The following is a 16,432-nucleotide window of genomic DNA, read 5'->3' as shown; positions in this document are numbered from 1 at the left end:
AATTATTTGCCAATTAATATTATAAAATGTATAATACTGGAAATTCTAACATCCAATCCCTAACTCTATTGACACAGATTGGCAGTGAAGTTTCCATCAGTCAGCCCCAGGGCAGAGATATCTTGAAATGTGGCACCGAAAGAAAGTCCCATGAAATTGTTGTGAGGTCATTAATAAAGATAAACCAACTACTTCCTTGAATACCTGTCTACACTGAAGCACTGCCGCTTCTTTAAAAGCTGTGAAAGCCACTGCTGAAGGCTACGCATATTACCCGTATCATCTCGACAATCATGTCACAGAACAAATAGCCCTTGTGTGTCTGCATCTCTGATAAACAAAAACCTTCTTCCAGCTATGCTAATTAAGCAGTATATAGGCAAATAAATGTATTTAAAGTACACGCCGAAGTCTTAAAGGCACACAGGGCTTATGCCTAAGATATTACACCAGTGTCAAGGAAAGCTTATTAGGATGCAAATCTATGCAGCAAGGTGCTTCCGAATTTACTCTACGCCAGCAACCTAGAGAGGAAGCACAATTTATTAGTTAGAGCCCACACACAGCCCAACACTTTATGTTATTAAGAAGCAAATACCTAAATACAATGGGACAAATGAAGAAATATTACCAAATTAATACAATTTTCTATACTGTGCTATTAAGCAGTAAGATCTGGGTGGGGTTTGAAGACTATATAAAGAAAAACACTTTACAAAGATGAGAAATTCTTTATGCAATGACAAAACTAAAGGTCCTTTGTTATGCTTTATTTGGGCTTCTATAATACTTTGGACCAATAAGCCATAGTATTTGGGGGAATTGCACTTAAAATGCCCCTGTAATATTATAACATGATTAAAACCTCAAAAATAGTTAGCATGATATAAGTCATCAGTTAATGAGGACTTTAAAATGTCAATATTCGACCAACCTATATATTAAAAAACAGTGTTTTGTAAAATGGTCTTCCATAGAAAGAGTTTTAAATCTCCCAAATTATTCAATTTGTTCTTCTCGCTCAGACTAGCTGTGACCTTTCCTTCTGGTACTTAATATACTACAGCTGTCAAAAAATATCAGTGGCGAGAATTGTGTTTTTTCCACCCCAAAAAAAAGTAGCAGTGCAGCAGTGACAGAGGTAGCATGAGGTCAACATGCCCTTGTGCTTGACAAACACAGCCTTTGAGTCTGTGCGGTACAACTGATGGTCAGCTGTGCTTTATTGAATTGAACCATTTCTCACAAAGGCAATAAGAAGTGCACAAAAGACCAATGTTTAAATTTACTGTTACTTCCTCTCTCTGTCTCTTTGGCCCGGCGGCGCCTTTGAGGATGCACTGATCTACAAACATGCCTTTAATCCATTTTATCGATTTCTATTTGACTTTTAAATTTTGCCCTCTGACAAAAACCGCCAGGCTCCAGGCGCGTTTGTCGAGAATGTGTGGGATGCTCATTTACATGGGAGGTCTCAATAAAGTCAACGCAGCAGAGATAATAGCTATTATTACCCAGCGTTGATGGGCCACTTACGATCAAGGAGAAACAAGGTTTAATACTTTGTTTTGAAATGTAGGTGTTTGGGTCAAACCTTAATATTACATGCATTGCTATCAACACTGACAAACAGATATTTTGCATATAATTGCTTTTGTTTCCCATAGCATTAGCTTAATTAAAATCACTGCAATGATGATTCACTTAGATCTGTACCTTAACCTGAAATTGCCAGAGGACTAAATAATCTCTGACATTTTATGGAACCAGTAGCTGATATTATACATAATCACAACCTTTCTTTGTCATGTTCAATTGAGTGTGGCCCTTCATATCTTCATTTCATGTTACAGAAATACTAGCCTTTCGTCCACTGACAGGAATCATTGTCTAATTATACTGTGCGCGGATACTCAGGCACTGAACGTCTCGGCGGTGGCCAAAAGGGCTTGTCTCAAAGAGGGCAGGCAGAACAAGATGAAAGAGGAAATTAGCTGCGTAGGCTTGAATCACATTGACATGTCTAATGTTCATTAATATGTCTCGTCCCTTCACGAATAAAAGCAAACACAAAATCTTCAGTTAAAGTTCACCTTTAAATAAGGCTCGCTCCTGAACTTTTAGCAGGTTTGTGTCAGGTCAGCGCTCCCCAACCTTCACCTCAGTTTTCTCCCAAATTAGCATTCATCCGCCCACGCACCTTCAGCCCCAACAAACAGAGCGAACAGGGAGCGTCTACATTTTGTCAAGCCAAGGCAAGGCAAGGTCGTGCTTTTGGACGGTTGTCAAAAACACAAATCCAATCATGTATTTCCTTCAAAAACTGAGGTCTAGTTTGTAATAGTGCTGTACATGCCTGAGCCGGGGATTCACCGCGGATCCACTCATTTGGCTGTTTGTGCGCTGGCTCCACATCCTGCCTGTTATTTCAAACATCGCTCTATTGACAGAAGACACACTGTTGGCTTGCAGCTGCCAGGTTTCCAAGGCTCTGCAGCTTTTCAATTGAAATCACTAGAGGAAAAAAAAATTTTACACGCTTTCCCAAGCTACCACCAAGGAAATAAACCAACCTGATATTCAGTTTAGTGCTAGGTATAATGTAAAAGTTATTGCACCCGTATGTAGGATGACATAAGTACAGTATATAATCAAGAATAATCCTATTTTAAATTCATTTCCCTAAAGGTTGCATTTAATTGAGGGAAAGGACCAAAGTAGTAACTTAATGGGAGAGAGGCCGTTTTTTTAAAAAGAAATCTTCAAACGTAACATCTACAAACGTTAAGCCTAGTTGTTATTTGGTGTGATTGGATCCACAAACCTGACATTTTAATCTGCAGGCTGAAAGTCATTTAAACTGGGCAACATTTATGACAAAAAATATTGAAACTAAACTTGAGATATTCACCATTAAAAAAAAAAAAATTACTTCCATGACCACAATTTTAAACTATAGTTTCTTTAGATTGTTGTGATTTAGATTGTTAAATCTATTGTTTAACTATGAAGTAAATTATACTTTGTAGTGTGTCTCCGCTTTTTCACAACCTCATCTTTAAATTTATTTTCTACTATTATGCATTGTAGTCTAACATAAAGGCTTGCTGGAGTCTATACAACTGCCACTTTGAATAAGGCAAAGTCTCAAGCTGGCACTTTTGGGCCTGAAGTAGGGCAGGTAAATGCACAAAGACTGAGCATTGCCGAATAAATTAAGTTGAAACCCAGGATATGGATATAAGCCACTATATTGTATTTTAAAGTCAGACAATAAGCTTGCATAACTTGCTTAAATGTGAGCCTACATCATTACATGACGAATTTGCGTAAAAACGGAGGTAATGAAGTCAATGTAAATGAGGTGTTATTCCTCCACTATTGCCTCCACTTTATTGACAGATAAGTCAGCCTTTAAAATGTGTTAAAACCCCAGCCTAAAGGGTCAAATAAAAAAAGCAATAAATAAGGGCAAATTAAAACTATCAACTCATCACACACATGAATGTCCTTGTAGAAGAAAGAAAAACCTCACTGAGCCCTTTACTGTATGGGTCATTCCATCAGTGTTTTAATCATTCTAATCTGTATCAAGCATCAAGTCCATAAACATATCATCTCAAATCAACACGAGGTCATGTGGCTTATGTAAAGACAAACACTGAGCCATGTTCTCCGACGTGTTGACCCATTAGTATTACAAATGCTTACTGATAATTACAACACAGATAAGTGTAGCAGTACAAGTGTGGGCCTCTGTGTTGTTTAATGCTTGCTCTGTAGCCGGACAGATAAGCAATGTTGGTCAGCTCTAATTATTCAGCAAATATATGCCAAAGGGAGCGAGTGTTTGCAGAACGAGACTGTCAGGGTAACAGGCTGATTGTGTTTATTTCTCCAGAGGCTGGCTGCTCACTGCTGCTGCTGCTGCTGCTTGAATGTTGCACTCAGTCTGTGAAGTTGTAAACAGTTTTGAATTAAAACAGAAGCAGAGGTTTATTTGACGAGGACATTTGTTACTCTGCGCAAACATGTGAGGGTGGTTTCGACAGTAAGCGCTGAACCAAAGCATTCAACGCAGTGATAAGATTTTCTTAAACATCACCACAGCATATTCTCTCATTAGGAAGTTGTACAGTACGCCCGAATAGACGGCAGCAAAACATTGTTAATATTGTTAAGAAAAAGATCTCCAGTGTTTTAAAAAGGAACTTATCGTTTGAGGAGACTTGACTAATTTTGAGACTTAGATGGAGTACGACAGTTGTTTATCTAAGAGACTGTTGTATTTAAAACAACCATTTGCACAAAGGTGGAGAAAGATCAAATTCATTTCCAACGGTAACTTGATACTTAACAGTCGTCACGCTGCCCCCGCGACCCGGCCCCGGATAAAGCGGAAGAAAATGGATGGATGGACGCTGATATGGTAATTAAATTAGAATCATTTAGCTTACGTAGAAATGTAAAATGTCTTCTGAGAACTATTTGAAAGGAGGGGGAGCGCTGCACTGATGTTACTATGGGCCTCAAACCTCAATTCCATTACTCCAATGCTTAGCCGTGAATCATGTCCACTGAGAAGAAAGGACCATAGAGAAGCACTAACTAATAGGAACACTTTCATAAAGATAAAATAAAGAGTGGCATGTTGTTTTCCATTGGCCTTTCTTTCCCAGAGGATGTGACTGACAGCTGAGGAATTACGAACTTGTTATGAGACGCATTAACAGAAAGACTCTCAAAATATTCTCTAGTAGACTTAGTAATCGACTCGCTTCACTTTTCTTGTGTTTTGAAAGAGTGTCCCCTTATAAATAAAATGTAATATTTTTATTCTTTTCATAAAGAATGGAGGAAGATAGAGCATCCAGAGTGACGTATCAGGGTCATGCAGACAGAGAGCCTTTTGGCCAGAGACTGCAGGCGAATAGGTAAAAACTGAAATAGAGATATCAATTTGAAACTTTTGCTGTATATACGGACACAAATATGAGAAAAATACATGTTTTTTTTAAAGTTTTCTGTCATTTCTGACATTTCATCCATAAAAAAAAGGCCACATTCTGCATAATAGATAAAGCAAGGTTTAAATTAATTGTTTTATTTTGTTGTTATATTTTCTTTTATTGTTTTTTTTGGTAGGAACAGTGCACGTTAATGAACACATCACACCGGATTGTAGCCTCGGGCTAATTTGCATCCGTTGTCCCACAGTCGCACTCTCAAACACACTCTCATTCATCCTACATGTTTTGGTAGGGGACACCAGAGTACCTGGAGGAAACCTACGCAGACATGGGGAGAACATGCAAACTCCACACAGAAAGGGCCTGTCCAGATGGGAATCAAAACCAGGACCGCCTTGCTGGGAAGCACGAGCACAAACCGCTGTGGCACCGTATTAGTTACAACGTTTTTCTTAGAGCGAACAGGATCTTGTTTAGTTTAATAAGCTATTAAAAAAAATCATAATATTTAAATTTAGCATTGTTTTTTGCCTTCCAAAGCTCAATAAATCAGCCTTGGAATTAGATATTAAAAAATCCCCCTGAAAAACACTTCAAAATATTAAGTACAAGACTGGAAGGTTTGGAGTCAGTAGGAGTTGGAGATCCTGGTGCAAGGGTGGACCAAAAAGGGGCCCTCTACATTTCTCCTGTCTTTAGCCGCAGCTGTCTCCCAGTAAGGAACTTCCCATTTTTGGATAACAAGTTGCCTTTCGAAGTGCACAACATTTGTGAATGAATACCCGCGGGAAACCAGCCGGTCCTGGAATTCTCCAGCTCGCTAGCAGACAAAATGTCATAAATAAGCACCGTAAAGGGTAAGTACCTCGCATTAAGTGCCAGGTCTGCAACATCAACTGTACACCATACAGGATAGATTACCGACCGAAAAACAATATTTTAAGTGCCCCCTTAATTGCTAAATTGACTTGACCAAAGCCATTGCATACCACATTTCACTATTGGGTCTATTATTGCCCTTGTTTGGCATTCTTGCAACTGAACTGAAGTAAACCTCAAACAAACTCTTTATTTAAGCACTTTTTCAGGGTGCACTTAACTTTTCCAAATGTCACAGGTATTTAGCCAAATTCTAATTTCATTCAAATGGGAGGTAGTAAAGGTCAATGAGGCTTGCACTTAAACCAGGAGTACTACACACTAAATTTTCTGGGCCTCTCTAAAAGTCATGGGATTCGTGTGAGAAATGTCATTCATAATTACATTGCGGGGTGAAAAGTGAACCACTGGGAGAGCAAAAAGGCGAGAAACTTCTCAAGGCTGCAATCAGCATAGTCCTAGGTCGGAACAGGAAATAAGACAGAACATTAGGATTTATTGGGACATTTGCTCAGCCCTAAACGAGTTTGAAATCATCCAATTAACACCGAGGCTTTTTAATGGCCCCAGCCATAGGGGTTCATTTTCCATAGTGCATTCAGGGAAGTACGTGTCACAGTACAGGTTAAATACACCATGATATGTGTCTGACTGTTATGATTAGAAACCTCATTGATACAGTAAATTCTGCAATACAGGATAGCGCTGACAGTAGAAATTACACGGAAGCTTTCCTCCGTTCGCTGTGCCGGTTTGGGAAGAAAGAGTAGGGTAATTTGTAATCAAACATGTTTCAGTACCATGCATTTGTTAACTTTTGTGTAGGCTGATTAGACATTTCAATAGTCTGGTATGTTTTCCTCCCAAGTGTCCAAGAAAGAGTCATTTGTTTCCATTGCATAAGGTTATATACATCCATGTATTCTTTTGCTTAGAACTGCAGATTCTCACTTCACACAGATGAAGCATCCTGGGCGGCTGCTCGCAGTCAATCATTTCATAATTTGACCCACATCAGTCCAATCACGCACCAAGAGACAGAAGCCGTCACCTGTCACCACCACGCACTCTTCCAAATCATTAAAGATGGCGGCGCGGCGACCAACACACTGTTTTCTTCTGCTCTTTCGTCTGTTTTAAATCATTTGGAAAATATTACCCCTAAAACCGACATTTTTGGAAAGGCTTCCTGCCGCTTGTTACAGCGACGTATCGAGCGTTGCTCTAATTGGTTGATGCCGTCTGTCAATCACACCAACCGGGAAATCATTGAGATCATGCTTGCTCCCAGATTACATGTCTTTGAAATATCTATGAAAAACCATGTAGTTTGGCAGGCCAAGCAAGTTCCTTTTGACATTTTGAACATCTGTACCAAAAATTGAGACTCCAGTAAAGGGTGGCACACTTTTTCATCATTTTCATTGCTCTGGGCCTATACCTAAAAATGTGTAACTTTCACAGGAAACAGAAACTTAAACAATACAAATATAAGTATGGTCATTAATAATGTCTCCCAGTCTCCCTGTACTTAAACGACATGTGTAATAACATTACAACTGTTACAACACTGTATTCGATGTATGATGACTTAGTTCTCTTTGATACTTTATCTCTGTATAGGCTGCTTGCACAATGCGGAGCGACAAATGCTTTTGGTCTTCATTTCGTACAGGTTGTTGAGAACAATGCCTCTCTCTGTCATTGTTGAAATGATGAACTTTTTGTGGAAGATTTTCATTTGGGTTATACTCATGGTTATACTCCTGCTGTTAATTTGGCCCTCAGTAAAACCTTCAAAGAAGTGGATTGAGCGGCCAGTGACGAGGCTAGGGATGGTAGTTGTACTGTTCTTGTTGAAAAATTGAAGAAAGTCTTGGCATCAAGTCTTTTAAGCCTTTTTTTGTGGGGTTTGGTTTTATGCACAGTGAGACTACACAGACTGGCAGATGGAGCGCAGCTCTCTCAGCGCTGTGAGAGTGTTCATTCTTCTGTATTGAAGCACACAATGTCAAAACTGTGAAAAAGTGTGACACCTCTAAATGTGCAGCAATTGACTCCATTTATGTTAATTTTGTGAACCACTCTAATTATGTACATCTACCTGGTCTGGTCTTTCCAATGCGTCCTATATAATTCGTTATTCTGACTTTTACACCTACTTTAAACAGATCAGTCTTGGATTGTTAATATAATATCTTTAAAAAATGCAAAAAAAATGTTTTTCCAGAAAATACCCCCAGTTATACCAATGTAGTTATGTGTTGTTGCCACCAGAGATGTACTTCTTTTGAGGTTTGGTTGGTTAGCAGATTGTGCAGATTAGCAGACACACTAATCAGAATTTTAAAATGCAGAGGTATAAATGTCAAGATTAAGCAGGATTAACAAAATAAAGTTGTAACCATTGCAGCTCAGCTCATTATTTTTTAAATATATACAATGCTTTACATAACGGTATTTTCCTCATTTTTGACAGTCAAGATCTTGTGTGGTGTTTATAAATTTTCAGTCCGCCATTTGCATTATTCAAAGTAATGGCGTATGAATAGTGAAAATGAAAAATATGATAATGCTGTGATGAAATTTTAATTAGTAGCCTCGCATTAACGATAAAAAGTTCCCGTTGATTGAGAATAATTTGTGTTCATGGCTTTGTTCTCATTGCCCTACATTATTTATGCCAGTCTGCACACGGGTATCTTTAATTGTTAATTTGTGGCGCATAGCTGTCTTAGAGTCAGACTTTATGACCGCACAATCTCAAACAAGGAAGTCTACTTCATTATTTGAGCTAAAACTTGACGTTGTTTTGTTAACCGCTGCTTGCAAGTGTCCATAACATTGTCCCATTAATCTTTCAACCCACAGCCAAGGCGAGATCGAGTCTGTCTTACTTGTTGCATTCGTTAATGAGAAAGACACTATTGTGATGGGCTAATCACGACACGCAGACAGAAGGTGCATCTTGTTAGGCTGTGTGAACAAATCGTCCCTTCTTTGCTATTTTGCATCGCTTGCTTGTTAAAGGTACCGCTGTGAAGGGCCCATTAGGTCTCATTAAACAAACAGAGTAAATAGACAGTGGTGTGCAGCTTAGAGGGGTAATAAAGCAGACAGTGACAGCTCCCACCAAGTTGAAAACAAGAAGAGGCAGCACTCACCTCTCGTCTCCAGTCCATCCCCGCAGAGCTCTCCCGGGCCTGCCAGACCACGGCGAACCGAGTCTGGGACTATGCTGCAGCTGTGCCACTTGTGGGTCCTCCATCTAAAATAAACACAAACATATTCAGAAATTGCGCAAGCGTTTAAATCATGCTTTACACAAAGAAATCAAGCTTAAGCATAAACTCAACCTGGAAGACCTACCTGCAGCACTCCATTCATCGCCTCATCTCCTACTACACCTCATCAATCATCCACTCATCACTTAATCTCAAACAGCATTTCCTTGACAGCGGCATCACCGCAGCAGTACGTTCCCGCTTCAAACAATCCTTGCCCAAAATTCCCCTCTTAAGCACCTCGTTCACTGTCTCGCCCTTTTCCCAGCGTGCTGCGACCCTCCTCCGCCCCTTCTCCACCTGGTCACGACTCTAGTCCGCTTGTCCACTGGCCACCTAAGACATCATCCTCTCCCACCACCAGTGTCCAAAGTATTTCAAACCGTTGATTCACTCTCACTCTTCAAATGCTGCTTTGTTTATGTGAGTCTTTTCAGATTGAAATGTGCAGTAAAACCCAGAAACACACACAAACAAAAGAGAAAGAGGCTATACCCGTGTGCCTAAAGTAGGGACCGCGGGCAAAACTTTATTTTAATTTTAATTCAGTTTAATTTGTCCTTGGAAGGTATGCAGAGATTTGTAAGAGGTGTCCACTTTGATTCACTTGAAATGCATAGTAGCATCCAATGGTAGACACGTTTTTTTCTGCTAAATACCACAGTAACTTAGGACATTTTAGCTTGAATCTCTTTGCTAGCAAACAAAATTGTTGTGTCTGGCCCTTAGCCCGCTCCCATTTTGGCCTGCCAAGGGGGGAAAAAAGGGTTCCCCATCACACATTTACTCCATCAAAAGCATTGTTATTGGATTCAGAGAATTAACATTTTGGTATCTCAAAGTAGTAGTGATTTTATGATGCCCATATTCAAATCATGTGTCAATAATTATCAGCCTTTGTCAAAGCATAAGCATCATTACATTAAATATAGCTGTAACTTTCATTATATGTCAGGAAAACTTTTGCGCTCCAGTGTTTTAAGACAGTCTGACGAAGTGAAAAGAGGACTGACATAGAGTAATACACAGCAGAATAAAAGTGCAAGGTTAGCTGAAACCACTGTTACATGAGGTGAGTGAGGATTATATATATAAATTTGACGTCACTTTGTAAAACAGTCTGTGGACCAAACTATAGCTGCCGGAGGATTTTTACAAACTCTGTTGAGTAAAAACATATTGGGAAACAGGACTCGATGAAGTACTTCTTCAGCATATTTTAATCTGCTACTGTCACAATATTTAGTCTGTGAGTGTCGTTTAAGACAAGCTGAAGCAGCATCCCCTTTCCACCATAGAGAAAAAGAAATGTAACTGGGAAATATACTGTAGGTATATGTTGTACATTAGGTTATACCTTGCTGCAGGCTGCAATATTGGAAAGCTGACAGCCGTCTGTGGATCTGCAGCATTCAGTTCACTTCAGTTAGCAAGCTTTAAAGGTAAATGTATAGTGCTTTCTTTGTCACAAAATTGTATAAAAAATCATTATCATTTCTACCGTACCGAGTGCTACCCCAAACCCATGGCGCATTAAAAAACAAAACAATAATTAACATTACACAGAGAGCAATGATCATTTAATTATAACTTAATTGTAGAAATAATAGTTTAGTTCATTGCAGGTGTTTTTTGTCATCCTATTTTGGTTAAATATAATAAAGTATAGAAAGTTGAAAGTTAGTGTTCGGGGACATGACTCTTTCCCTACAGTGACCACAAAATTAATCTCATTTGACTCAATGGAACTCTATAATTCAACCCTGTTCTTCCATTTTGCACTTATACGTATGAAGTTACGCTAAAAACAATGTGACAAATGATGCTTTTACCTGTACACCGGACAAACAGGAAGTGATTCACAATCGCGCTCCTCGTAAAGTGTGTCGGGACACTCCTGGCCTCCATTAGACGATCTCTGAGTGATGGTCCGGGATCGAGACTGGCTGGCGACGCTTCCATTTTCTGCAAAACATGAGCCGCAATCAGAAAATGTATTTTTGTAGTTACATTTAAGTGAGAAACCCGAGCTTGAGGTACTATTTCCTGTATCAGCAGAAGCTAAAAGCTTTTAGGATGCAAATAGGTGTAGTTATAATAAAGCCTACTGCAACATTAATACATTATACAGTCGAGAAGTTGCAATGGTAAAATAATGGAAATAGCCTTGTAAATAGGATAATGTAATTTTTCCACACAAGCATTAAGAAAATAATAACCATGCTTCCCTATAATTAGCATTGTTATACTTAGTAAGGACTAAGGATAGGGTGTTCTTTATTATCCCCAAAGGGAAATTTCGCCTCTGCTTTGACACTACTGGGGCAAACCTTAAGGAGTAGTAGTAGGCACTCAGTAACCCATCTACACCCGGAGGAAAAAGGGGGAATCTTGCAAGCCTGAGAACACCATCCCAACTTTGAAATACGGGGGTGGCAGCATCCTGCTGTGGGGTTGTTTTGCTGTGGGAGGGACTGGTGCATTTCACAAACTAGATGACATCATGAAGAAAGGACACTATGGAAATATTGGAGCATCAACCAGGAAGTTTAAGCTTGGGAGCAGATGGGTCTTCCAAATGGACAATGACCCAAAGCAAACTGCCAAACTGGTTACAAAATGGCTTAAGGAAAACAAAGTCAATGTTTTGAACTGGTCATCACAAAGTCCTCATTTCAATCCAGTTGAAAAGGTTTGGGGAGAGCTGAAACAACATGTGCAAGGTGGCCTACAAATGTGGCTCAGTTACACCAGTTCTGTTTGGAGGAATGGACCAAAATTCGAACTATTGCGATAAGCTTGTGGAAGGAAATCCAAAACGTTTGACCCAAGTTATACAGTTTAAAGGCAATCCTACCAAATATTAATGAAATGTATGTATTCGTAAAAAGTAATTAAAAATGGCGTCGAAAATTCGATCTCATTCTTCTGGAATTTGACTAAAATAAATATTTTTCAAAATTCTAATTTATAATCATAAAGTACCAGACAAATGATCGTTGCCTGACATTTTGAGATTTTATATTTACACTGTATCGTTCAAACAGTAAAAAAAAAACATAACTTCTGGCATTTTACTAAAATATTAAAATTCTAATTTAAATATTACAATTCAAATTTACATACAAGTTCATTCTGGTTTAGGTCAGACAGTGAGAAAAAAATGCAAATGTGTCTTTTTTTATAAACATCATGAAGTACCAGACAAATGATCGTTGCCTGACATTTTCTGATTCTATATTTACACTGCATCATTCAAACTGGCATTTGACTAAAATAAAAAGTGCAAATATGTCTTTTTATAAAGTGCATGTAAACATGGTTCTCACTGTATTGCCTGTTCCATAAATGTTTGTCAGCATTCAACAAAAATCTAATATTTGAACAAATCGTGTTTTTTCGTACACACTGGGCAAACAGGAAAAGTCCACAGTTAATTTAAGGGGGACTTTTCCCTAGAAGAACTCGAGTTAAGTGCTAAAGAGAGGCAGGGCTGGATCACAGTACGAGCCGGCCCCCTCAGATGTGCAGAGAGACGAGGCTAAGCAAGTGTGCCGGAGAAGATGCTGATTAGGTTGCCCTTGTGACAGAGATGTCCTCCACTCAGCTGCTCTCTTGTTTTCGGACACACCGCACAGTAATGGCTTCATTTGGCTTACGCTGCAAGGCTCATTACACCAGGCTAATTACTAAACATTGGAAATGGCGCAATTAAGAAAGTGATTACATCATCAGCGCACCCAGTGGACTACAGCATATTTACAGAGACGAGGCGGCTGCTCGTATCCTTTAAAAACAATTACATACATTTTAATTTTTTTTAATGGTGCACATTAGAAATCATTACACTGCCATTTTCGCCTTGATCTGTTGCCCTAAAGTAATGGACTGTTAAACGTTCACTTATTCAGTTATTGAAAACACAAGACGCATGAAGCGCGGCAATATTTATAAATGTTTACAGCAACAGTTCAATTCACGAGTGTAACCTAGAAAGTGAACACTTTTTGGTGTCCTTATTCCCCAATCCCCATTCATTTTTGTTAAATTGAAATGTTGCATTCGACAGCAGCTGGCTCCTTTCGACGTGAGGGAGCAGCGACGCTACTCCGAGCTCCTCTCGGGTAACTGAGCTCCTCACCCGATCACGAAGGGTGCCGCCAGCCACCCTGCATAGGAAACTGATTTCGGCCACTTGTATCCGCGATCTCATCCTTCCGGTCATTAGCAAAATCTCATGACCATAAGTGAGGGTGGGAGAGTAGATCGAGACTCAGCTCCCTCTCCACCACAACAGTCCGACACAGAAAGCTTTTTTATTGTGTTTTCAGCTCTTTTTTGTCATTTTTTTTTTTGTCAATTTTTTTGTCTGTTTTATTGTCACTTTTTGTGGCTTTATTGTTTCTTGTTAATTGTATTTTTGTCACTTTTTTGTTGCGTTTCATCCTCTTCGCTTTCTTTAGATTTGGGTGTACCCAAACTGGTGAAAATGTGCTCAGTTCAGGTGGGGGTTAAGAGGCTAATAGCTTCTTGAATCTAAAAAAAAAAAAACACTTACACCTGGTGCACCAGCCAAACTCTTGCTGATTTTGCCTCCTGTTGAATCCTCCACTAAAAATGTATTATGCCACTTTTCTTTCAAACACCGTTGATCTGTTTGACGCGTTCTATAAGGGGTCTCTAAAACATGTCAGAACAGCAATAACAAATACAAAATGTATCCTTGATTTCTTTTGACAGAGTGGTTTCGCAACAATCAACAAGCGGTTTGCATCAAGATTCCCATTTTTTGACACTCCAGACGACGAGACATTTTTTATTCATACTTTGCTGCACAGTGTGAGCGGTACCTGGCCGGCAGCTGGAGGGGCAGGGGGTCCACTCGCTGAAGGGTGTCACCATGCAGTCCTTCTTACAGGGAAGCAAACAAGGTCGGACCGTTTCGGGGCGTGCAGAGTCCGGGCACCTGCAAACATCAGAATGGGGGGGAGGATGTGTTTTTAAATTCAAAGCTCCAGCCCCATGGCGATGAATGACAAACGTGCGCATTGTCACCGGTAACAGGACACTGCGCCTTAACAGCTGCCCTGTCCTTGACATCACACATCTCCTCACAGAAACACATGATGGATAACTACACCCTTTGCCCACACGTTCTGGACAAAACTGGACAAATAGAAACATTTACAGTTTCCTCACATCTCCCGCTGCCTTCGGTCCACATTTTGTCCAGTGAAAATAAAAAAAAAATCTCCACAACCATTCAGCTACAAGATTCAATAACAGCTTTTTTTTTTATTTTTTTGGTTTCCCAGTTTCAACACAAAGTTGTTATTTTGTGCTGGGAATCATTGAGGAACAGCACAGCCTTTTCATGTATTTTGCATCATTTGTAGGAGCAATTTAGCGGCGGCCATTCACATTTACAGCATCAAAAGATACCTGTATCACTGACCTCCCAGCAAATGTAGATGAGAAAATGTCTTCATAAACAAATAATGAAAACATATTACAGATGTATGCGATGCTTCGAAAGAGCTATTGATGGAATGTTTAGCTCCATCATATCTACAGCATGTCCTTGTTTATCAATGTGCAGCGTAAATCAATTGAATATAGAAGGGAAATCAGGTCAGAGGTGTTTTTTCTTTTTATTATTGAATTACTTTATCTACAGTGCCTCTCGTAAGTATTCATTCACCTTGAACTTTTGCACATTTTGTCATGTTTACAACGCTAAACATAAAGATTTTATTTCGATTTTTTTACTGAACGTTCACACACAGACTGTGAAGTGAAAGCAAAATGATACATGATTCTGTTATTTTTCAAAAAATAGAAAAGTGAAAAGTGGGGCGTGCATAAGTATTCATACAGCATTTTCTGAGTGCATTAAATTGCCTTTATAACATTCATAATGACTCCAGAATGTTCACTCCTTGGCCTAACCATTAAATAGAGGCCACCTGTGTGTAATCTACTCTCAGTATAATTTCAGCTGTTCTTTTAGGTCCTCAGAGCTATGGTCGGAGTGTATCGGTCACTAAACAGCATCATGAAGGCCAAGGAGCACCAGAGAGGTCAGGGATAAAGCTGTGTAGAAGTTTAAAGGAGCGTTAAGTTACACAAAGATTTCCCAAGATTTAAACATCTCCCAGAGCACTGGTCAATCCATCATTCAGAAATGGAAAGAGTATAGCACTACTGCAAACTTACCAAGACACGGTCGCCCATCTAAAATATTAGATCAAACAAGGAGGACACTGGTAAGATATACAACCAAGTGCCCCAAGATAACTCTGGAGGAGCTGTGAAGTCCTGCCGCTGAGCTGGGGGAATCTGTACATGGGACAACTATAAGTCGTGCTCTACACAAATCTGGCCTTCATGAACAAGTGGAAGAAGAAAGCCGTTATTGAAAGGAGGCCATAAGAAATCCCGTTTGAAGTTTGCTAGAAGTCATATGGAGGACACAGCTCCATGTGGAAGAAGGAGCTTTGGTCAGATGAGACAAAAATTGAACTTTTTGGCCCAAATGCAAAACGCTATGTATGGAGCAAACCTGACACTGCTCATTGTCCTGAGTGCACCATCCCCAGTGTCAAATATACGGGGGGCAGCATCATGCTGTGGGGCTGCTTTTCCTCAGCGGGGACTGGGGAGATTGTAAGAATAGTTGTGAAGATGGATGGAGCCAAATATGGGGAAATTTTGGAGGAAAACCTGCTGGAGTCAGCAAGAGAACTGAGGCTGGGGCGGTGATTCACCTTCCAGCAGGACAATGACCCTAAACACAAAGATAAATCTACAATGGAATGGTTCAGTAAAAACATATTAATGTGTTACAATGGCCCAGTCAAAGTCCTGACCTAAATCCTATTGAAAATCTGTGGAATAATCTGAAAACTGCTGTTCACAAACGCTCTCCTTCTAATTTGACAGAGCTTGGGTTGTTTTGTAAAGAGGAATGGGCTAAAATGTCAGTCTCTATATGTGCAAATCTTGTAGAGTAAAACCCCAAAAGACTTATGTGCTGTTATTGCAGTAAAAGGGGGTCCCACAAAGTATTCATTCATGCTGTATGAATACTTATGCACGCCCCTCTTTTCGGTTTTCTATTTTTTGAAAAATAACAGAATCATGTATCATTTCACTTTCACTTCACAGTTGACGGTTACTTGTGTGTGAATGTTCAGTAAAAAAATCTAAATAAAATCTTTATGTTTAGGGTTGTAAACATGACAAAATGTGCAAAAGTTCAAGGTGTATGAATACTTTCGAGAGGCACTGTATTTATTC

General features: G+C 39.5%; 2 protein-coding genes across 2 annotated transcripts in view; both read right to left on the bottom strand.

Moving 5' to 3' along the window:
* thsd7ba (thrombospondin, type I, domain containing 7Ba) overlaps positions 1-16,432 on the bottom strand; it is a 254,772-nt gene that overhangs the window by 81,682 nt on the left and 156,658 nt on the right. The window contains exons 11-13 of the mRNA XM_079563517.1: positions 13,984-14,099; positions 10,966-11,098; positions 9,014-9,117 (exon numbers count right to left, since the gene is read on the bottom strand). Coding sequence (XP_079419643.1) covers positions 9,014-9,117; positions 10,966-11,098; positions 13,984-14,099 — 353 coding nt within the window. The remainder of the gene's footprint in view (positions 1-9,013; positions 9,118-10,965; positions 11,099-13,983; positions 14,100-16,432) is intronic.
* LOC306968168 (histamine N-methyltransferase A-like) overlaps positions 1-16,432 on the bottom strand; it is a 208,948-nt gene that overhangs the window by 109,524 nt on the left and 82,992 nt on the right. The gene's annotated exons all lie outside the window — the stretch shown is intronic.

This window comes from Gobius niger (genome assembly GCF_951799975.1).
Source record: "Gobius niger genome assembly, chromosome: 9".
Classification (NCBI taxonomy): Eukaryota; Metazoa; Chordata; class Actinopteri; order Gobiiformes; family Gobiidae; genus Gobius; species Gobius niger.
The sequence above is the reverse complement of the archived record's forward strand: the minus strand, read 5'-3'. Positions and strand labels throughout refer to the sequence as shown.